This window comes from Eptesicus fuscus, chromosome 19 (genome assembly GCF_027574615.1).
Source record: "Eptesicus fuscus isolate TK198812 chromosome 19, DD_ASM_mEF_20220401, whole genome shotgun sequence".
Lineage (NCBI taxonomy): Eukaryota > Metazoa > Chordata > Mammalia > Chiroptera > Vespertilionidae > Eptesicus > Eptesicus fuscus.
The window spans coordinates 1,664,503-1,686,813 of NC_072491.1; the positions used below are offsets into that span (position 1 = coordinate 1,664,503).

Genomic DNA, 22,311 nt, shown 5'->3' on the forward strand with positions numbered 1-22,311 from the left:
TGTAAAGGTCATTCTTTCCTTCATGTTAACAGGAATACACGCTCATTTCAGAGAATTGAGGAGATGCCGAAATGAAAAGGTGGTCAAGCGCGGCCACGCTGTTCCTGGGGAGATCGTGTCGTGTGGACGCGTGCTTATGTTCAGACCTTTCCCCGTCCACACGGGCAGCTGGATGAGCCGCCTTTAACGCTATTTGTCCCTCGTCACCTCACGTCTGGAAGGTGGCGGCCTCGCGGGCGGCGGGCGGCGGGCGGCGGGCGAGGAGCAGGCCGTGGCTCCCGCGGGTGATGTCAGCTCCTCCCCTGCCTGTGCCGCTCTGCTCCTGAGGAGCCCCTCGGAGTTACTGAGGAGCCGGAGGGGCGGCCGGCAGCACGCACTCCCGTACTCGCTCTGTACCCCCTTTTCCTGCGGCGCTGTGTTCCAGTCCGGCCCGGTGGGGGGACGCGGTGTCCTCTCCCTGACCACAGGCTGCCCGGCTCCTCGGCCGGTGCTAGAGAGCAGGTCGGCAGCATTTGTGGGGGGTTAGGGGCGTGGGGTGCGGGGCAGACGGGATGCGCAGGGAGCGCACACAGCGCCGAGGGGAAATGCCTCGTGCTGGGGCGTGTCTGTCTCCCTAAGGGGTGATCACAGGCCCCGGGTGTAAGCTGGCTTCACCGGTCACGGGTAAGGCGGGCGCTGGGGACCCCGCTGCACACCCGCGGGGGGCGCCACCCCCAGGCCAGGAGCGGAGAGGAGTGCGTGCTCCCGTCTCCCCGAGGCTCCCCGTTCTCCGGAGGAGCCCCGGGGAACTGGCAGCTGCAGCCGCACGCCTGGGTCCGCCCGGGCTCTGCTGGCGCTGGCCGGGCGCTCTGCCTCTCTGCGGGGGGGGGGGGGGGGGGGCCGCGGCCCGGGCTGGCATCGCCCAGGGTGGCGGAGCCGCAGCCGCAGCCGCGATGGTGTTGGTGCGGGCAGGTGGCGGTTACCCTGATGGCCGTCGTCGTCGCTCACGCAGTGGGCGCTGCTCCGTGGCCGGTTACCGTGGCTGTCACCGTGGCTGTCACTGTGGCTGTCACCGTGGCGGGAAACGGGCTCCGCAGGGAAGGCCTCCCGGGCCAGGCTGTGCTCCGAGGTCACTGGGCCGGCGCTGGCATCGGCGGTGGAAGGCGGGGCTCCTGGGGCGAGCCCTTCGCCGAGGACTTGGGGCGCAGAGGACTTGGGGCGCAGAGGACTTGGGGCGTTGGGCGGAGAGGGAGGCCTGTGCCTGGCTGGTGCGGGCTGAGCCGCGGGGGCTCCTGGGGGCTCCGCTCTGGCCCGGACGGTGGGCGTGGGTGTCCTGCCGGGCGTGGTGCCGGCTGCCACGTGAGGCCGTGGGCAGCTCAGTGGTCCCCTGTGTGGGCAGGGGGTCTGAGCACCCCGCGAGCCCCGGGACAGCGTGTGGTTCACGGGGTGAGCGCCTGGGCCTCGAGGTGACGGGTGGAGGTGACAGGCTGGTGGTGGGGTGGGCGCGGGGCCTGTATCACCCCGGACGGGACAGGCTGAGCGGCAGCGGCGTGGACATCGGCCGGTTGTTTCCTGAACAGGAGGCGGCGGGCGGGTTCGCGGGGACCAGCAGTGGGTGTCAGTCCAGAGCAGGCCTCCGCGGGGAGGGGGCGGGTGGGGCGTCTCTGTGTGAGGGCGGGGACAGACCCATGCGGGGGCATCCACTTTCAAACTCTTTAAATGTTAACATTTCAGCCCGGCCGCGTGGCTCAGGTTGAGCGCTGACCTATGAACCAGGAGGTCGGGGCACAGGCCCGGGTTGTGTGCTGATCCCCAGGGTGGGGCGTGCGGGAGGCAGCCGACCCCGACCCGTGGTCCTCTCCCATCATGGATGTTTCTCTCTCCCTCCCTCTCCCTTCCTCTCTGAAATCAGTAAGAATATAGTTTTCAAAAAAAGTTGAAAAAATAAATGCTGACATTTCCTGTGGCCTGGCTGCCTCCCGAAGACGCTGGAGCCGCCTCCGCCCCGTGGCGCCCTGGGGCCCTGACCCTGAGCTCGGCCTCTGACCAGACGGTGTGGGAGCCGAGCTCAGTGCGGGCGGCCTCGGGGGCAGCTGCTCCTGCCGCTGTGAGGCCGTCACCGCCCCCTCAGGACAGGTGGTCACCTCACTCGCAGGGTGTCCCACACGTGGCATCCGGCAGCCCCTGGGCCTGAGCGCCCTCCCACGGCGACAGGACAGGCGGGGGGTGGAGGTGAGAGCGATGAGTGTGTGAGCGGCAGGACCCGCGGGAAAGGGCCCGAGTCTGTGTGTCGGGAAAAACCACAGGAGTCTCACAGGTGGGGTTTGGGGGCGGGGGGGGGGGGGCGCGGGGGCTGCAGGTGAGCTGAGGGGGGAGGCGGCTTGGGCTGAGGTGAGCTGGGGGTGCACTCAGTGAGAGCGACACCGGCAAGCAGCTCCCACGCGCCGCGGTGACTGTGCGGGCACGTGCCCCAGTGGCTCTGGCCTCCTCCCCTTTTGGAAGAGGAAACTGAGGCACAGGGAGGTCTGTCACGTGGGGAGGGCCGGGCCAGGCTGTGAACTGGGCGGTGAGCACACGGGGCGGGGGGGGGTGTTGCTTGGCCACCGTCACCCAAACGTATAGACCCGCTTCCTCGCGGAGAAAGGGGGATTGACTGGGAGCCACGTGGGTGGGGTTCTCCGGTCTCTCCCTGCAGAAGAGCCGGTGGATTCTGCTGAAAGCGCTCGTTTGATGAATGAATGCAGACTCGGTTTACTTTTGCTTCCAGTCGGTTCTGGCCGCGCTCCGTCTGGCGCCCGGGGAGGGGACCTGGGGGGCGACGCGGTCAGAGCAGGTGCGACCGTGGGGGGGCGGGGCGGGGCAGGGGGGCTGCCTTTTTGGGGGGAAAGGATGTCCTGGGATTGGGTAATGCGATGGTTGCACCGAAAGCCACTAAATTGTACACTTTAAAATGGTTAAAACGGTCAATTTTATGTTAATTTATGTGGATTTTAATGTGAGTTTTTAAAGACCTGGCCCCGGATCATTTCATGCATATTCATGAGCCAGTTCCCAAGCTCGGCCTTGACCTTGAGGCGCCAGCGATGTCACCGGCCGTTGGTCGTGAACCATCGAAGATGACCCTGGGCCGCGTCTCCCGTGTGCCCAGCCTGCCGCGGCCTGTGGGAGGGGACGCGGTCATGTCCTGTCATGGCGGCCGGCCCTCCCGTGGCTCCCTCCTCAGGTCCCCTGGGGCTGCGTCCCTGCCCCCCCCCCCCCCCCCCCCCGGAGGCCCTGGCTGGCAGGAGCGGCGCCCGTTCGTTCGCCCGTTCGCCGTGGCAGCTCACCCCTGGCTGCGCGGACGGGGACGTCCTGGTTTCTGTCCGTTGGTGAATTTGGGGTGTGTCCGCCCCGGCGAGGGGGTGGCGCGGACGGGCACCGGCTGGCGATGGGCCAGGCCGAGGCCCGTGTTGCCCGTTGATCTCGGACGCCGTCCTGGGCGCCGACATGCTTGCTGTTCGCCGTGTCCGCTTTGTGAGCAGGAAGTCCCGCCCTCCCCGGACGGTGGCTGTGCCTTCAGTGGCTCCCACTCCCCCAGCGGAGTGCCCGTGGCGCTGCCCCGGAGCGGACCACGCCTGCGCCAGGCGTGTGGAGTATGTTGTGTGACAGAGCCATGCCACACGGAGAGGGTGCCGTCGGCGGGCCTCTTTGAACCTTATTATACCGTTTTATTTTTAAGTATTTTATTTTTTAGATTTTTTTTTTTTATTGATCTCAGAGAGGAAGGGAGAGGGAGACAGAAGCATCAGTGATGAGAGAGAATCATGGATCGGCTGCTTCCTGCACACCCCGCACTGGGGGTCGAGCCTGCAACCCCTGCAGGTGCCCCGACCGGGACTCGAACTGTGACCTCCCGGTTCACAGGTCGACGCTGCACCATGGAGCCCGCTGGCCGGGCGGTCCTGTTTTTAGAGGGAGGACCCTGCGTGTTCGTGTGGAGCACGGTGGCCGCAGGGAGGCGGTGTGGAGCTCTGCACGCGTGTCTTCCTCGTGTCCTTCTCCAGGGGCGTGTGGCCTGGGGTGCTGTGCCCAGAAGCCGCCGTGGGGCCTGCCCCCAGCCTGCCTCCCACACGCCGGGCCGCGTAGCTGGCAGCGTGTGCCGCTGGCAGAGGACGATCAGGCAGCCCGGCGTGGCGGCAGCCGGCAGGCTCTGCCCTGCTGGGGCGCAGAGAACCCCGTCTCCCTGAGGCGTTCGCCCCGCGCTCACCCCCCGGCGGGACCTGCCCCGGGAGGACTCGTGGTCTGCGCTGCAGGGCGAGGGCCGTTTCCAACAAGTGGGGATCTTTGAACAAAGATCCCGGAGAGAGGGGGTGAGCAGCCACAGGGGTCTGGGAGGGAGGAGAGTCGCAAGCAGGGGACCCGGGGACGGGCAGGTGCAGGGCCAGGAGGCGGGACAGGTCGCCAGCGTTTGCCTTCTGTCTCTGGCCGCTGTGTCTGCCGAGGCCCCGGGGATTGTGGAGCCACAGGGACTCCGTGCGGCCCGGCCCGTGTGCCGACGGCCCGTGTGCCGACGGCCCGTGTGCCGACGGCCCGTGTGCCGACGGCCCGTGTGCCGACTGACAGTGGGCCGGGTCAGTGTTAAAGGGCCCTTGACCTGGGCAGCCACTAAACAACTCGGCCTCCAGCACGTCCCGGCTCCTGTGCGTGTGTGAGGGCTGGTCCCGGGGGCTGGGGACGCTCTTGCGTGGCTGCGGCCGCACCGGCCTGGAGGCTGGCGGCCACGTCGCAGTGGGGGTGTTGTCGCATCTCGAGGCTCCGTGAACGCGTTGCCTCCGTCCTGGCCACGGGGAGCCGCTTCCTCCGCTCCGCTCTGTTCCGCTCCGTTCTGCTCCGTTTCCAGTCGCTGCTCCAGGCTGAGCCGCTTGCCCCCGAGGCCCCTCCCCTCGCCAGCTTGGGGCTGTGGCGACCCCAGCTGACCTTGCACGCGGCCTTGGTCCCAGGTGGCTCTCGGTGTGACGACTTCAGAGCCTCTGACCGGAGCCCCGCCCGGCGCAGGGATGGCACACGGGCGGCGGGGATCGGCGGGAGGGCTGGCTGCCCGGTTGCGAGCGCACCTGCCCCTTTCCAGGCGGCCAGAGCGTCAGCCCCGGGCCGGATGGAAGCTCTTGGTTGTGGGCGTCCTTTTCCCTCCTCACTCCTTTCCCTTAAAGTTCACCAGAGCCACAGCGGATGCTGATGGGCGGGTTTCGGCCTCCGAGGGAACTGGGATGCCCGGATGCCGGGCTGCTGGGCGTCAGGAGGGGCTGGGGGCCGTGGCCGAGCCGGACCCCCAGGCTGCTCACACCACAGCTGCTGTCCCGCACCTCGTCCCAGCCGGGCCCCTGGGCCTGGGACACGCACAGGTGCGCCACGTCCTTGTGCCGGGAGCCGGTGCGCTCAGTGCTGCGTTCTCTTTTCCGTGAAGAAAAGGCGGCCCAGCGGCGTGGCTCAGGGGTTGAGCCTCGACCTATGACCCAGGAGGTCACGGTTCAATTCCTGGTCGGAGCACATGCCCGGGTTGTGGGCTCCATCCCCAGTGGGGTGTGCAGGAGGCAGCCGATCCGTGATTCTCATCATTGATGTCTCTCTCTCTCTCCCCTCTGAAATCAATAAAAAAATATTTTTCAAAAAGTGAGCGCTGGTGGGCAGCTCCCTGGCTCGGCGTCCCCGCTCTCCCGAAGTGGGGGCACGTGTCCCGCGGCTACGACACTGGCAAGTGGAAGCCAGAGGGGGCGGGGAATGCGGGGTCCCGCCACCTGAGGGGGACCCACCGTGCAGCCTGCGGGGAGGGGGGCAGACAGCGGGCCGGGTGCAGGGTCCCGGGGCGCAGGGTCCCCGGCTTGCGCAGTGTCTGTGCAGGCAGTTTCCTGCGTGTCCGGGGCGGGGGGTCGGGGGGGGGCCTCTGTGCGGGAGGCCCGGCTGTGGCTCTCGCCTGCGTTTCAGGCCGGTGTCGGCGGGGAGCGCGAGGGGCCCTGGGCAGGGACCCCGGTTTGCATCCTGCCCTGCCCAGCGGGTGGTCCAGGCGGGTGGCTGCCCTGTGAGGCCTGCTCGCGAGGTCACGGCCGGCTTCCTGGGCCAGTGCCTCCCGGGAACCTGGTGATGCGGAGGGCGCCACATCCTCGGTGAGAACGGGCGCCGGCTGGCACAGACACCGGGCTTCACACGGCGCCTCCGGTTTTGCCCTAAAACACTCGCACCGGCGGCAGCAGAGGCCTCTCCTGGGGCTGGCGTGGCTGCGAGGCGTGTGTCTTCCCTCCTCACGGCTCCTCCTCCCTCCCTACCCCGAAGGGAATTGCATCAAAAACTGTGGATGCAATTTCCCTTCGAAGTTAAGGGCCGCTCTGCCGCACCCCGTGTCCCAGTGCCACGCGCCCCCGAGGCCGAGGGACATCCAGGCGCCTCACTGGCCCCGCCGGACTCGGGAGGGCCCCGCAGGCCGAGGTCCGCGCGCTGGTGGGTCCCGCCGCCGTGACGGCGTGGCCGGCCCTGGAGGTGAGGCGCCTGGATGTCCCTCGGCCTCGGGGGCGCGTGGCACTGGGACACGGGGTGCGGCAGAGCGGCCCTTAACTTCGAAGGGGAATTGCATCCACAGTTTTTACAGTAAAACGCTGCTCGCTGCACACGGGGTGCCTTTGGGCACCATCGCTCGAAGGGGTGGTGTTTCAGACGACGGGGGTCGGGGGGGGGGGGTCGGGCTGAACCTTGAAGCCCATTGAACACCCATCGCGGAGTTCCTGGAGGTCGAACAGAGATAAAGAGGACCCGCACGAGGCCGTTGTTGGTGTGTGATTAATCCCAAACGTGTGTCATACACTGCACACCACGTGGCCCACGGGAGGCTGACATATTTTTAGCCTGTTACTCACCCACCGCACACGCGGGGGAGGCATTTCCGCAGTGAGGAGGGCCTCTGGGGCCCACAGTCGGGGGGCAGGGGGGTGCCTAGAACCAGGCTGACGGATTGGAGTTTCCCACCGAGTTTTCACCGAGAGAGGAAGAAATGAGGGACTTACAGGAATCGTGTGGAGGTGACACATTTCCAGAGACCAGCTCTGTGACCCGCCCCCCAGCCTGCCCCCAGCCTGCGGGGGGCCGCCTCCTCGGCTCTCATTTTTCTCTTCTTCCCACAGTGGGAGGCTGACCGCACCTGCCCGGGCCGTGAGGAGTGGTGACCGGGCCTGTTCGTTACCACATGGAAACCCCTGGGCATTAGCTGGCTCTGCCCCTTCTGGGAAGCCCTGTGCCCGCCTCTCCTCTGGGTGTTTTCATGGCGTCTCCCCTGACGGCCCCAGGCCTGTCTCGGTGCTGCCCCCCAGCCCCCGCCTACAGCCAGGCTCCCAGTCGCTGGCTCAGAGCAGGCAGGCGGGGGGGGGAGGGCGAGTCCCTGTGCCCCCCCCCCCCCCCCCCCCCCCCCGTCCCCAGGGCGGCTCTGGCTCTGTCCTGTGGTTTAGTTCGGGGCGCGTGTACCTGGGCCAGGACCTCTGTGTGCGCTGCTCGCTGAAGGGCAGGGGGGTGGGGGGGGGGGCGGCCGAGGCCTCCTGAGGTCCCAGGGCTGCGCCCGGCCAGCATCGCAGGCCTGGCCCTGTCTCGGCGCTGAGGGCGGACTTGGAGCTCTGGCCCCGCTGCCCTGCGCACCTGTCCTGGCCCGGGCAAGCGGCTCCCACCGGAAAGCAGGTGGGCAGGGGGCACCTGCCCCTGAGCCGCCGGGCCAGCCTGGCCACCGGCGATGCTGCCCGCGCGGGAGGATGTCCGCTTTCTGCACCCCGACTCGGCGCCCGCGAGGGGGCGGCGCTGTGAGGAGCAGGACAGCCGTTGTCATGGCAGCGGGACGTCGTGCGCTCACCTCGGGGACGTTCCCAGCGCAGCCACGGAGGGCAGTGGTCACGGGCCTGCTGTCTGCCACGGCCCTCACCCGGCCCTCCGCACGGCCCGCCACCGGGGGGTTGGGTGACGGCAGCAGCTGGGACCCCGGTTTCTCTGCTCAGAGATGGGCCGCCGGCCCCTCCGAGCCGGTGTGGGGGGAGGGGCCCTCGTCAGCCGTAGGCTGGGGGGGGGGGGGGGGGGGGGCCCTGTGGGGAGGACGTTTCCAAGGCACAGACAGCCCGGGGCTGAGGGCTGGTGAGGTCGGAGTGCCGTGACCGGCGCACAGGGACCGGGGACAGAGGCAGACGAGGCCGCAGGGCCCGTGCGGTGAGGCGGGGGGCGGACACCCTCGTGCGGCTCCTCGTGGCGGGGAGAGCGACGGGTCCCTCAGGGTCGGTCCAGGTTCACGGACACGAGCTCCCTGCGTGGCCGCCGAGCCCTTACCAGGCCGGCTCCTCCGGTCTCACCTGCGGGGCCGGCTCCTCGGCACCATGGCTCCTGGCCCGGGCGGCCTGGTCCTGGGCAGCCTGGTGAGCGGGCTGGTGCCCTGGATGGCAGACCAGCCGCCCGGTGAAGGCCCCGGGGAGGGGCTGTGCGCTGACCTGGGGCACCGCCAGGTGTGACGGGGACTGGACGGCACCCAAACGCCCTTCGGGGCGGGTTCCTGGGCGAGAGGCTGCCACGCTGGGCCCACCGTGGTCTCAGCACCGGGTCTGTGCCGGCCTCCTGGGTCCACGTGGGAGGGTTAGTGTGTCTGCGTCCTGGGCCGGACTGCGCTGTGGGGTCCGAGTGACTCCCTTGAGGCCGAAACTGGGTGCGCTTCAGCCCACAAGGTCTCCAGCTGGGCGGCCTAGCCCCGCCTCCCCTCCCCTCCCCTCCCCTCGGCCACACCCACTCCCGCCTGTCAGGCGGCTCCGCTGATGGGCTGATGGGCAGCCCTTCCAGGCTCTGTCACCAGGCCCAGCTCCTGGGGTCCTGGGGCGGCCCAGCTGGGGGAGTGCCCCACACCCCAGCTTGCTCCCCCCCAGACCTGGCAGGTGGGCTCTCCGTGCCGCCGCCCCGGCCGCCCCCAGGTGAGCTGGGTCTGAGCAGAAGTCCCTGTGGCCGTGTCGCCGTGAGGGGGCACCGAGGGACCGACTGCGGCCCCCCTGCCCCCACCTGGGCGCCCACCCCTCCTCCTCTCGTCTCCTCGCTCTCCTGTCCCTGTGCCCGCTCCTCCCTGCCCCTCCCGTCCTCAGGGGGGGTGCAGTCACGGCTCTGGTGCGTGGAGCCGTGCCCCCGCCCTGCTCGGCGACCCCGAGAAGCCAGGCCATCTGCGCCCTGGGGGGCTCCTCAGCACCGAGTGACCAGCCCCAGCGTCTGAGAAACCCCGAGACTCTCGGGGCTGCGACCCACTCACGCACGGGAAGCCGTGACTCATTTCATACGTTTCCCTTTCACTGACTGAGACGCGGCTCTAAAAATGGAATTTGTTTAAAAGCTGCTTTTTTTTTTTTTTTTTAAGCGAGAGGAAGAGAGAGATAGAAACATCAATGATGAGCGAGAATCATCCATCGGCTGCCTCCTGCACACCCCCCACTGGGGATCGAGCCCGCAACCTGGGCCTGTGCCCCGACCAGGAACCGTGACCTCCTGGTTCCCGGGTCCACGCTCCACCCCTGAGCCAGGCGGGCTGGGCTGAAAGGGGGATTTGAGACCCATGTATGGTGATGGGCAGGCGGTCCCCGCACTGCTGTGTGCTCAGCGGGGACCCAGCCCTCGAGGTCGCTCTGGCCGGGAGGGAGGGCCGGACGACGGTCGTCACTGAAGGCCGGGGGCCGAGCGTCCTCAGCACAGCCAGCCTCACGGCCAGCGCCCCGTGTCCCCGCTCCTCGGGTTTTCCCCACGCAGAGCAGGTCTGACATTGACCAGCGCCCCGCGGGCAGAGGATGGAGGGGCCGCGGGAGGCCTGGGGCCCGGGAGCCCGCACCCGGGGGACGCAGGAGTCCTCGGTGCGGGGCGGGGCTGGGGAGAGGCTCCTGCTGGGCGGGGGCCGGGGCCAGGCCGCATCGGACCCCGGGGGTGGTGTCTCCTTTCTTGCTTGCGGTTTTGTAGATCTTGTCAGAGGCGACAGGCACCGAGGTCACCCAGGCGCCGAGCTTGTTCGGTGACCCGTCGCCCTCGTGGTTTCTGGACCTGCACCCCAGGTGGTGTGGGCGGCCGAGGGTCCTGCGCGCCCGGAGGTCCCGCCTCCTTCACGGCAAATTCCCGCTCCTCTCTGGCTTCCCGAGGTGCGCCTTGACCCCCCACCCCCCACCCCGGCCCTGGATGCGCTGGGGACGCCCTGGTGTGTTCTGCGGCCAGGCCGCGCCCGGGTTGGAGCAAAGCCGCTGCAGGGGCCGCGGTGCAGGAGGCAGCCGGGGGCGCGTGCCCGCAGGCACCTGCTGGCGGGCTCCCTCGCACCCCGCCTCTCCCGCCCTCTCAGTGCTGCCTTCGCAGAGGCTGGAAGGAAGGCCTCGCTGGTGTGGCCCAGTGGATAGAGCGTCGGCCTGCGGACTGAAGGGTCCTGGGTTCGATTCCGGTCAGGGCACCTGCCTGGGCTGTGGGCTCCATCCCAGTGGGGGGCGTGCAGGAGGCAGCCGGTCAGTGCTTCTCTCTCATCACTGATGTTTCTCTCTCTCCCTCCCCCTTCCTCTCTGACATCAATAAATATACATAAAGGCTGCAAGGAGGCAGGACCTTGTGGATTGGGTGTTACCGTGTCGCGGTCCGAGTCCTGACGTCGCTTTAACAGCATGGCGGACAGCTTTCTCTGTGTCCCTGGGCAAACCCCGTAGAAGGAATGGGTGTTGGGGACGTCGGAAAAGCAGGCTCCCCTGAGGGGTGGGCCCAGGCCTGACCTGTGTCGGGTCAGATGTATGTGGGGTGAGGCCTGCAGGCCTGGCAGGGCGGGTGGTGCCGAGGGGCCTGGTTTGGTGTCACTCTGTCGGCTCCTGGGCACCGTGGGAGCCCTGGTGCAGGGTCACGTGACCTGCTGGGCTTCCGAGAAGTGGACGCACCACACCCACTCGCCGGCTGCCCGGACGCTCCCGGGAGGGGACACGTGAGCGCGGAGAGAGAACCGTGCTTTTGCGAGTGCCTGTCCCTGGCACCCGGCCCAGCACGGACGGCGTGTTGTGCAATCTGAGTGTGTCATGTGTGAAGTCACGGCAGGGCGGGCCCGAAGGCGTCCAGATGGAGCTCCGCGAGGCCGTCACCCGGGCGCCGCTCGCTTCCCACAGAAAGAAAACAAAAAAGCGCGAGGAGCCCCTGCCCGGCCGCCGGGTGAGGAGAGCCGGCAGCTCCGCTCGCCGTCGCCGTCGGAGAGCGCGTTTCCAGGGCCGCGGGGCGTTGAAGGCTGTGGGTCTTTTTTAACGAGGATTAAGAAACCACAGACGGAGTGAAAATTAAAAGCATTCTATTATTGGGGGACGTTTTTCCTAAAATCTCACATTTATTTTTTAAAAATATATCTTTATTGATTTCAGAGAGGAAGGGCGGGGGAGAGAGAGAAACATCAATGAAGAGAGAATCATTGATCGGCTGCCTCCTGCACAGCCCCCACTGGGGATCGAGCCTGCAACCTGGGCCTGTGCCCCGACCGGGAATCGAACCCGGGACCCTTCAGTCTGCAGGCCAACGCTCCATCCACTGAGCCAAACGGACGGCTGGAGGCACAGCTCTAACTGCACAAAGGGATCGTGCACAGCGTGGTCGGGATGAAGCTGCTTTCTGCTTCCTTCGGGGGGCACGCCCCGTCCGGTCGGGGGTGTGAATAGTGGTGCCGCCTCGGTCCTCTCCTTGCCGTCGCTCACAGCGCCGCCTTCCCGTCTACTGTGCAGGCGAGGGGACGCTGAGCAGTGGAGATGCTGCCTGGCGGGGGCGGGGGGCGGAGGGGGGGCCGCTGGTCTAGACTAGGGGTGCTGAGTCGCAGTTTCCGGGACCAGAGAGGCCGTGGCCGTGTAGGTGCCTGTGGGGCCGGAGGAGCCGGAGCAGCCGGTGGGCGCGGTGGAGGGCAGGCTCCGGTGACTCCCCTCTCCTCGCCTCTGAGTGCCGCGTCCTTGGGGTAAGCGAGGGGGATCGGAGGGGCTGCGCGCCTCCCGTGTGTCACGTGCTCTCGGACGCTCCGAGATGCTCGTGTTCCCGCTGGGGAGCCAGGCGCCTCGATTGTGGCGGCAGCACCGGCGGGCACGCCTACACCGGCGGTGGGTGAGGAGCCGCCCTGTGCGGACCGTGGGCGGGGCCTGGGGTCTTGGGAAGCGAGGCCGGGCCGGGGTGGGGACTGCGCGTGCCTGGGTGTCGGGTCGGCTGGGGAGCCGCGGAGGCGCGGGCAGGTGACTCAGACACTCGGCCTGGAAGCAGCGAGCACGGCGGAGGCTCCTGTGGTTCCTGCAGGACCCGGGCCGTGAGCACGGGCGGAGGGGGCGGGACGGCGGCTGAGGGACAGGCAGGTGGAGGTGACGAGGGTCGTGCAGTGGCCGGGGACGAGGTGGGCAGGCCCGGCCGTGATGGCGGGAGGGGCCGTGAGCCCTCAGCAGGGGAAACGCACCATTTCAGGGGTTTGGGCAGAGCCGGGAGGACCGGGGAGGGGGCGCAGGGCGCGGGGTCCCGGGAGGGGGAGGATGGCCCGGCCAGGCCCGGCCGCCGCCTGCGCTGGCGCTGCTCCAGGGGCCGCCCGTCCGCTCCTGCGTGACGTGACCTCTTTGCCTTGCAGTTCTCGCGCCTCCGGCACCGCCGCCGCCCCCCCTCCAGGGATATGCCTTCAAGCCGCCGCCCAGACCCGACTTCGGGACCTCGGGGAGGACCATCAAGCTACAGGCCAACTTCTTTGAGATGGACATTCCAAAAATTGACATCTATCACTACGAGCTGGACATCAAGCCAGAGAAATGCCCGCGGAGAGTGAACAGGTACCGTGTCCTCGTGGCGGGTCGGTCGGTCGGTCGGTCGGTGTGCGCTTTGCCTGCTGGTCAGCTCGGTCCTCAGCGCGGCCTCCCCGGAAGCTCCTTCCCGGCGCGTGGATGTTGTGAAAAGCGTTTTTGTATCGGGGTGCAGTGAGTGCGCATCCGGGGTGCAGTTCCACGAGTTTTGACAGATGCGCACAGATGCCCACCCCCGGAGCGGTGCCCGCACCCTGACCGCCGGCCCTGCCCTCTGAGGTCGTGTCCGGTCCGTGTGGCCGCGGGATCGGCCCGTGTTCCTGAGATGGACCGGCTTCCTCGTGATAGGAGCTTCTTGTTTGACTGCTCGGGACCATCTGACGTGAATATTTCATCATTTCATCCATTTACTTGTTTATTGTTCTTTTTTAATCCTCACCGAGGATATTTTTCCATTGATTTTAGAGAGAGTGGAAGAGAGGGGGAGAGACAGAGAGAAACCTTGATGTGAGAAAGACACATCGATTGGTTGTCTCCTGCACGAGCCCCGGCCACGGCCTGGGCCGGGGAGGAACCTGCACCCGAGGCTCGTGCCCTTGACCGGAATCGAACCCGGGACCCTTTGCTCCGCAGGCGGACGCTCTACCCGCTGAGCCACACCGGCCAGGGCCGTTTCCTCCTCAGTCACTCCTGCTCCTGGTAGAGGCTCGGGAGCCCGGGTTTGCACGAAGCTGCTGTGAACCTGGTCAGTCTAGTTTGTGACCAGCACGTCCGTGTTTCTCGGACGCATCACGAGGAGGGGGCTGCGGGGCGCAGGGTGGGTGGGGTGTGGCTGTGGGAAACGCCGTGGCACCTCCCGGCCCCGCTCCACGCCCGGTCGGCACGCGCCAGCCAGGCCAGTCTTCCCGGTCTCGGGGCTGCTGGTCCTTCGTCCCCGAGTGGGAGGGTTTGGTATATCCTGGGCGCAGGTGGGACTTGGGGTTTGGCCGTTGCACGTCGGCGTCTGCAGTGAGCAGAGCGTGCCATGTCTCCGAGGCCCAGCTGGCAAACTGTGAAACCGGTTACCGCGTGGTATGGTAGGCGCCCTCAGGAACATCTGCCTGCCCGGCGGGAACAGAGACCCCCTCGTGGTGTATTTTGGTTTTTTACAAGGATGACAGTGTGGCTTGTGTATTGAGGTCTCGGTCCATCTTGAGATGATGGTTGTGTCCGGTGTGAGGCGAGGGCCTGTTACAGAGCGTTTCTTTCTGCCCGGACTGGCCTGTCCCCTCGGGGGGACGTCGGTTCGTGCTCACGAACGACCAGAGCGCCCTGGGCGTCCGGACCCTGGACTGCTCTGACCTGTAGTTAAACGTGGGGGTTGCCACGGGTCTTGCAGTGCACCCACACGGCGCGTCCCTGCGCGCGGCCTTAGTTTCCCCTCGCCGTTACTCCTAACGTGCAGCCAGCGGCCTCGCTTTGTTTGTCCTGCAGTGTGTTCTGCTGTTACTGTAAATTGTGTTTTAACGTTTCGTTTCTCTAGAAGGGGTGGGAGTGACTGCTAATGAGTGTGGGGTTTTGGGGTGATGAGGGTGTTCAAAACTTACATGGAGCTGACGGCTACCGAACTCTCTGATCTGCTAAAACCACCAAACTGTACACTTTCAAACATGTTGGTGTTGATTTCAGAGAGGAAGGGAGAGGGTGGGGAGAGTGAGATGGAAACATCAGTGATGAGAGAGAACCGTGGATCGGCTGCCTCCTGCACGCCCCCTACAGGGGGTGGAGCCCACAACCTGGGCCTGGGCCCTGACCAGGAATCAAACCGTGACCTCCTGGTTCCTGGGTTGACGCTCAACCACTGAGCCACGCCGCCGGGCAGCAATTTGATTTCTTCAACAGATATTAGGCGATTCAGGTTTTTTTCATTTCTTTCTGTATCAGTTTTGGTAGTTTGTGTCTTTTAGGGAGTCTGCCCATTTCGCTTACGTTGTTGGGTTTATCGGGGCTTGTTGGTCTGTGTGAGAGTCCGGTCAGGGCACTCGGCGCTGGCGGAGGGGACGGGGGCGGCCCTTCCCGGGCCTGATGGTCGGGGTAGGGGTCCTACTGAGCCGCCAACCTCCACGCCAGCAGCGCCCTTTTATGAAGACAGGTCTGCCCGAGGCTGTGTTATCTGGCGAGTGGTCGGCAATGATTAAAGCAGGGTGTTGCTGAAACCGGTGTGGCTCAGTGGATAGAGCGTCAGCCTGCGGACTCAAGGGTCCCAGGTTCAATTCCGGTCAAGGGCATGGACCTTGGTTGCGGGCACATCCCCAGTGGAGGGTGTGCAGGAGGCAGCTGATCCATGTTTCTGACTCTCTATCCCTCTCTCTTCCTCTCTGTAAAAAATCAATAAAATATATTTAAAAAAATAATAATAAAAAAAATAAAGTGGGGTGTCTTCCCCACTGCCGCCCCTCCCCCCGGCTGCCACAGTTCTCGGTAGTTATGCCCGTTGGGTTTGGAGGTTCCCACGAGAAATCCCCTCGAGTCAGACAGAAAGTAGCCGAGGCGGGCCCTGAGCGGCACCTCCGTGGGCGCCCCCGGCCGTGTCCCCGTGTGTCCTGCTGCCCCCCCCCCCCCCCCCCCCCCCCACCGGGTGCGAGCCTGGGAGTTGCCGCCTGGTTAAGTGTGTGAGTGTCCGGGGTTTTTTTTATTTTACTACTAGTGGCCCGGTGCACAAAATTCGTGCACATTTAAAGGGAACTAATTAGAGGAAATATTTTAGTATTGCTGTTTGCCCTTTCTCTATAATAGAAGTATCAGAGATGAAAGAAAATTAGTAAAATGTATATGAAAATCTCCCTCCTGTCAGAGTCTGGGGCGCACCCCGGGACCCAGAGTCAAGTCGCCTCCCACCCACACACATCTCGAAATCGAACGAGACCCAGACCCGGCCGCCCCCACGCCCGTCAAGCCCCGCCGGGCAGGGGACGTGGCCTCAGGTCCCCCGGCCCCAGCCCAAGGGCGTGATGCCATTTGCATATTAGCTCTTTATTGTACAGGATTGATTCCGGTGCAGTTCGGCTAAGGCCCTGCCTCAATTACAGTCAAAATAGTACAGGAAAATGTGGGTGTGTTTGTGCTGACACCCGCCTGGGCGGCTCCTGCCCCCTTTAGGGAACCTCCTCTGGGCACTGGGCCCGGGTGAGTGGTGGGGAGGAGCCAGACCGGGTCAGCGGGGCGCAGTCAGCACTGGCCGAGGGAGGCTGAGGACTGGATTCAGGCTGGGCTGTCTGTCCCCTGGGGGGAGGCTGTCAGGCCCCTCCCCTTCCACACGGTGCTCCCTACAGGGCAGTGTGCCCTGGAGACAGCGGATAGACCCCCAGCGGCTGCCCAAGGCCGAGAGAACGGTGCCACCATCAGGGCGGCCGTGTCCCCCGTCGGTGCCCGGCTGTCGTGGTCGAGCAGAGTCCTCTTTGAACAGCTGTTCCCTGAGCCCCGTGGCCCGGCCTTCCCGGGGCCTCCTGCCCGCAGCCGGAGTGACGGCAGCAGGCAGTGTGCACGCCGTCTCACGGGCACAGGCTCCGGTTTTTTGCTTTGAGAACCGGGAGCCGCGCTGCCTCAGCTCCTCGCTCTCCTGCCGCTTCTGTCGCAGATGAGATGTCCAGGCCCCGGCCTTCTGGGCTCTGGGTTCTGCCCAGGTCCTGCCCCGGGCTGTCTCTCTGCCGCACGATAGTGTCCTCTGTGGGTGTGGTTTTTTGGGGGCTGGCCTTTCCCTTCCCGTGGTGAAGGCGTCTTCTAGGGGACAGCGTTCGCTGCTCTGGGGCTGTCTGTGGTCCGGCCCATTTCCTTCCTTTCACCGTTGAGACTGTTCACGTGCTGAGGTGCCTGGTCTACCCCAGCTTCTCGCAGATTTCCCTTTTGCTTCCCTCCAGAAGGCCTATAGCTCTGGCTCTTACTTAAGTGTGTAATTTGTTCCACATAATTACCTTCATCGCTGTAAACCCGACCTTTCATTCCTGGCGTCTGCCCAGCCTCGACACGTGTTGCTGGATTCCTTTTGTTAATACCTTGTTTCTACATCCGTGTTTATCAGTGAGATTGGCCCGTGATCACCTTGTCAGTGTCGAGATAAAAGCTTTGCTGGCCTTGCCCGGCCGGCGTGGCTCTGTGATTGAGTGTTGACCTATGACCCAGGAGGTCAGGGTGTGATTCCGGTCAGGGCACAGGCCTAGCTTGCAGGCTGGATCCCCAGCGTGGGTGTGCAGGAGGCAGCCGATTGGTGATTCTCTCTTATCATTGGTGTTTCTATCTCCCTCTCCCATCCCCTCAGAGATCAATAAAATACATTTTAAAACAATAAAAGTTTTGCTAGCCTCAGAGGACGGTGGGGCGGCGCCCTCTGGGTGTGGGTGGGACTCCCAGCGGAGCCACCGGACCTTGAGGCGATGTGACGTCCTGGCCATGAAGATGGGGGCCTTGAGGCTCGGGGAGCAGTGGCCAGAGTGGCCCACGGAGGCGCAGGGGAGGTCGCGCCCCGGCTGCTGGGGGGGAGGGGGGGGAAGGGGGCGTTGGCTGGAGGCCTCGCTTGGCGCTGCCCGGGCTGAGGTCTCCAGGTGGCGTCGGAGGCCGGGAGGCCTGGTGCGTTCTTGGTGGCGCCATCCAGGAGATGCATGGCGAGCTCCGTCCACCCCTGGGACTCCGGGCATGGGTGTCCAGGCAGGCCGGCTGGGTCCCTGTGATGGGCACCGTGCAAGGCCGGCTGGGCAAGGCCGGGCAGGCGGGCTGTCCGTTTCCCGGGAGAGGAGTGGGTGCCTTTGGTTCTTGCTTCCTGGCGGAGAGAAGCCCCGAGCAGAGCTGGGCTCAGGACCCAGTGTGGGGAGGCTTTGGGTCCTGCCCCTGCCCCTTGCTCCCTGCCCCAGCCCCTACCCTCTGCCCCTGCCCTTCCCCCTCCCCCCTGCCCTCTGCCCCTGCCCCTCCCCCTCCCCCCTTCCCCCTCCCCCTGCCCTGGTGCATTCTTGGTGGCGCCATCCAGGAGATGCATGGAGAGCTCCGCCCTCTGCCCCCTCCCCCCCCAAGACGCCCATGGGCGCTCGCGGTCCTGCGGGTGCCGGTGGTGCCTGGGCCGCTGGCCAGGCCGACTCGGGGTCTGAGTGAAATCCGGGGCTCCTGCGGGAGCGAGGGGGCCCCGCACCTCCTCTCCCTCTGACGGACGCTCCGCTCGAACCCTGTCCTGCTGCAGGGAGATCGTGGAGCACATGGTGCAGCACTTTAAAGCCCAGATCTTCGGGGACCGGAAGCCCGTGTTCGACGGGAGGAAGAACCTCTACACGGCCATGCCCCTGCCCATCGGGCGGGAGAAGGTGAGTCCGGCTGGGCCGGGGAGCCGCCCCGGGGAGCGCGCTGGCCCGTCAGGACGCCTCCCAGTGCCGGGAGACAGGAGTTAAACCACTGGGCTTTCCGGTGGGAGACAGGCCCGCGTGGGCAGGTGCCGCCCGCTGCTGCAGACGGAGCCCGATTGCCCGCGGGGTGGAGACCCTGAGGAGCGGCGCCCGCACGGCTGTAGGGGTGTCCGTGTCTGTGTGTCCGTGTGTGTGTGTGTGTGTGTCCGTGTGTCCGTGTCTGTGTGTGTGTGTGTCCGTGTGTGTGTCTTTGTGTCCGTGTCTGTGTGTGTGTCTGTGTGTCCGTGTCCGTGTGTGTCCGTGTCCATGTGTCTGTGTGTGTGTCTGTGTGTCCGTGTGTGTGTGTCCGTGTGTGTGTCTTTGTGTCCGTGTCTCTGTGTGTGTCCGTGTCCGTGTGTGTCCGTGTCCATGTGTCCGTGTGTGTGTCCGTGTGTGTGTGTCCGTGTGTGTGTCTGTGTGTCCATGTGTCCGTGTGTGTGTCTGTGTGTCCGTGTCCGTGTGTCTGTGTGTCCGTGTGTCCGTGGCAGTAAAACAGGCTGGCTTCCGCCTGTAGCCAGTGGTCTGCCTGAAGTGACAGCCACGGCGGTCCCGTGAGGCCTGCGTGCTCGCAGCCGCCCTCTCCCCACCTGCACCGGCTCCGGGGCGAGTGGCTCTGCTTAAAAGTGTCACCTTCCTGCCAAGAAGCTGTCACGTGGCACGTCGTTCAGCACACGGCTGCTGGGGCGTCGGGGCTGGAGAGCCGGCGGCTCGGAGACCCTCACACGCCCGTTAGCAGGAGGGCCCGCCGGCTCTGTGGGCTGACCGCACGGGCCGCCTCTTAAACCCGGGCCCCGAGGGCGGCCCAGACCGAGGCCTCGCCGGCTGGCCGGCGTGCGCCCTGCAGGCTGTGCGGTGTGGCTTTTGCGGTCTCTGACCACCTGCGGAGACAGCGCTCCTGCACCGGGCGCGGGGGGGGGGGGGGGGCAGCAGGCGGGCGGCTCCGGCTCTGGTGGGGCTGTGCCCGATAAGAGGAGAGGCGTTCGGCCAGGCCGCCGGGTGATAAGGCTCCGGCTGAAGGCTGGTGGCTCGGATAGCACCGGGCACTGCCTGGCATGGGGCGATGGCACCGATGTCCCCAGGGGGGTGCCAGGACCCTGCCCGCCGGCGCGGGAGGCGCGCCCCTTGCAAACCAACGTGCGGAGCGTCGGGAATTCACTGATGCAAAGCTTTGCGTTTAACTTGACGCTTGTTTTTGTTTAAAGTTGTGGGAGAGAAAGCCACACGAGCTTACTCAGCCTCGGCCGCGTGCTCATCCTGCGCCCGGGGCTCAGGGCGCTTTCCTTGGGGGGGGGGGGGGTCCCCACACTGTTCAAACGGGAGAGCACAGCCGGGGTAAATTAGGCCGGGCTCGTCTTTAGAAATACGTAGATCGTTATATTGGTTCCAGAGAGGGAGGGAGAGGGGACTCATCAGCCAGGACCGGACGCAGGTCCCAGCCCCTCCGTTGACTCCGTGGGGACAGAGCGCCAGGGCCCGCCGGCCGCCCACCCCCTTCCTGTGCCCCTCTCTTCCTCTTCCTCTTCCCCTTCCCGGGGACGCCCTCCTCAGAGGAGCCCCGCCCCCCGCCGAGCGTGACCCCCCTGCCTTGGCGGAGGCGCGTGCTGACCTGCGCCCGGCCCGCAGGTGGAGCTGGAGGTCACGCTGCCGGGCGAAGGGAAGGACCGCATCTTCAAGGTGTCCATCAAGTGGGTGTCCTGCGTGAGCCTGCAGGCCTTGCACGACGCGCTCTCGGGGCGGCTGCCCAGCGTGCCCTTCGAGACGATCCAGGCGCTGGACGTGGTCATGAGGCACCTGCCCTCCATGAGGTGAGCCGCCGGGGGGGGGGGGGGGGACCTGGGCGGCTGCGCCCTGTCTGAGGGAGCGTGTGCGTTTGTGTAGCGCAGTCACAGCAGTGCAACGGGACTTTTTTTTTTTTTTAAATATTTGATTTTCCACAGAGAGGAAGGGAGAGGGAGAGAGAGTTAGAAACATCGATGAGAGAGAAACATCGATCGGCTGCCTCCTGCACACCTCCTACTGGGGATGTGCCCACAACCAAGGTACATGCCCTTGACCGGAACCGAACCTGGGACCCTTCAGTCCGCAGGCCGACGCTCCATCCACTGAGCCGCGCCGGTCAGGGCAAGCGGAACATTTTTCATGTGAAAGGGATTCCCGGAATTCCCAGCCCAGCAGGGCCCCCCGCTCCAGCCTGGGGCGCAGCCGGGTTTCCGCTCTGCGGGCGTGAGCGCCGCTGTTTCACGGTCTCCCTGTGGCCTCACACTTGGGACTTGTCCGTGGCATAGTGTCCGCGCTCCACACGACGGAGCGGCCTCCGGAGGAGCTGTCGGGGCTGCAGGGCCCGTGCGTGATCAGACTCTCGCTTTATTCTGAGTCACGTCCCCACCCCCGGCGCCACCTGCACGCGCCGGGCGGGAGGGGCGCAACCGCGAGCTCAGCCGGGTCTCTGGCCGCAGGTACACGCCCGTGGGCCGCTCCTTCTTCACCGCCTCCGAGGGCTGCTCCAACCCCCTGGGCGGCGGCCGGGAAGTGTGGTTCGGCTTCCATCAGTCCGTCCGCCCTTCTCTCTGGAAGATGATGCTCAATATTGATGGTGAGCAGACCCGTTTTCTGCGGGCGGGTGGGGCTTGCGGGGGGCTGCGACCTCGAAGGGCCCGAGCGGCTGCGTCCCGGCCTGTGTCCTCCTCGCGGAGGAGCGACCCGCAGGGCCCGCGTCTGACAAGGTCCCAGAGGCCGCGGCCGTGCCCACAGGGCGGGTGGGGTTTGCTGGGGGATGAGTGGACCCCCACTGCCTGTGCCCCAGGGGTGCCACCTCAGAGAGGCCTGCTCCATGAGGGTCGGGAACCCAGCCTTCTGGGTGTGATGTTGGGTGTCCGTCTCCGAGGGTGACGGTCGCCTCCAGCAGCCCCCAGGGAGGATCGGGCCGCCCATGAGCAGGCGTGAACCGCGGCTCTGCCCGCCTCCGAGGCCCGAGGGTGGGCTTCGCGGTCAGTGAGGGCGGAGCGACCCGGTCACGCCTCTGCCCGTCTCTCTTCCCGCCTCCAGTCTCGGCGACGGCGTTTTACAAGGCGCAGCCGGTCATCGAGTTTGTTTGTGAAGTGTTGGATTTTAAAAGTATTGAAGAACAACAGAAACCTCTGACAGACTCCCAAAGGGTCAAGTTTACCAAAGAAATCAAAGGTGGGTGGGGCCCGGGTCCGGAGGCGGGGTCACCCCCAGGCGAGCGAGCCCGCTTCTCAGCGGGGTGGTAGCGCCCTGCCTCGATGCCTGTGGGCGCGGAGCGAGGGCGGCCACCAGCGTCCCTCCCTCCTGGCTGTGCTCCGTGTCCGGCGGCCCTGCAGGCGGGCGCCCTGGTCCCGGTGTCACCTCCGGCCCCGCATTGTCGTGCCCCCTCTGCCCGGGGCTCCTGGAGCAGCGACCGGGGCCCGGCCACCCGGCTCGGCCGTGGGCACCTGTGCTCGCTGAGGCTGCTGCTAAAAATAGCCCAGGAGGCACCGGACGCCGGGGTGGCCGAGGGCCCCAGGCTGAGCCCGCGCCCCCCCTCTGGCCGGGCGGAGGCATCCTGTGGCGAGCTGGGCCCGGCCGCCACCCTGAGGCGCTGCTCTGTCGCCAGGTCTGAAGGTGGAGATCACACACTGTGGGCAGATGAAGAGGAAGTACCGCGTCTGCAACGTGACCCGGCGGCCGGCCAGCAACCAAACGTAACCGCTCCCCCGGCGCGTGTCCCCTGCCCTCCACCCTCCGCCGGGCAGAGGCCCCTGGGAACAGGGACTCCGGGGAAAAGCGACCCCGTCGGCTGTGAAGTTAGCCCAGGGGCCCCAAACCTCCCGGTGGAAGGAACCTGGGGGCTCCTCGGTCCGAGCTCGTGCTGAGATGCTGGGAGCAGCGGGCTTCTCTCCCCTCCCCGCCCCCCAGTTCTCGGGGTGGCCCCGTGTTGGCTGGGAGTGGCCCTGGCTTCACTTCCAGCCGGGTCCAGGGCCGTGGCGTGACCGCCGGGCCGCAGGGTGGGCGCGTCCTGGGTCGTGTGTGTTCACCGGGGAGCAGCAGGAGGTGCGGCCCCACACAGGGTCTCCTGGCCCGGTGGGCGCTGGGGCACGGTCCCGCACCGGCCCCACCCTGCACGCCGCCTCTGCCCTGCCCACCCACTCCGT

At 66.3% G+C, this 22,311-nt stretch overlaps 1 protein-coding gene across 1 annotated transcript in view; it reads left to right on the forward strand.

The window, feature by feature from the left end:
* AGO2 (argonaute RISC catalytic component 2) overlaps window positions 1–22,311 on the forward strand; it is a 39,556-nt gene that overhangs the window by 5,330 nt on the left and 11,915 nt on the right. Inside the window, exons 2-7 of the mRNA XM_054708742.1 lie at window positions 12,593–12,788; window positions 17,962–18,082; window positions 19,784–19,965; window positions 20,617–20,753; window positions 21,206–21,340; window positions 21,774–21,861. Of these exons, the coding sequence (XP_054564717.1) occupies window positions 12,593–12,788; window positions 17,962–18,082; window positions 19,784–19,965; window positions 20,617–20,753; window positions 21,206–21,340; window positions 21,774–21,861 (859 nt within the window). The remainder of the gene's footprint in view (window positions 1–12,592; window positions 12,789–17,961; window positions 18,083–19,783; window positions 19,966–20,616; window positions 20,754–21,205; window positions 21,341–21,773; window positions 21,862–22,311) is intronic.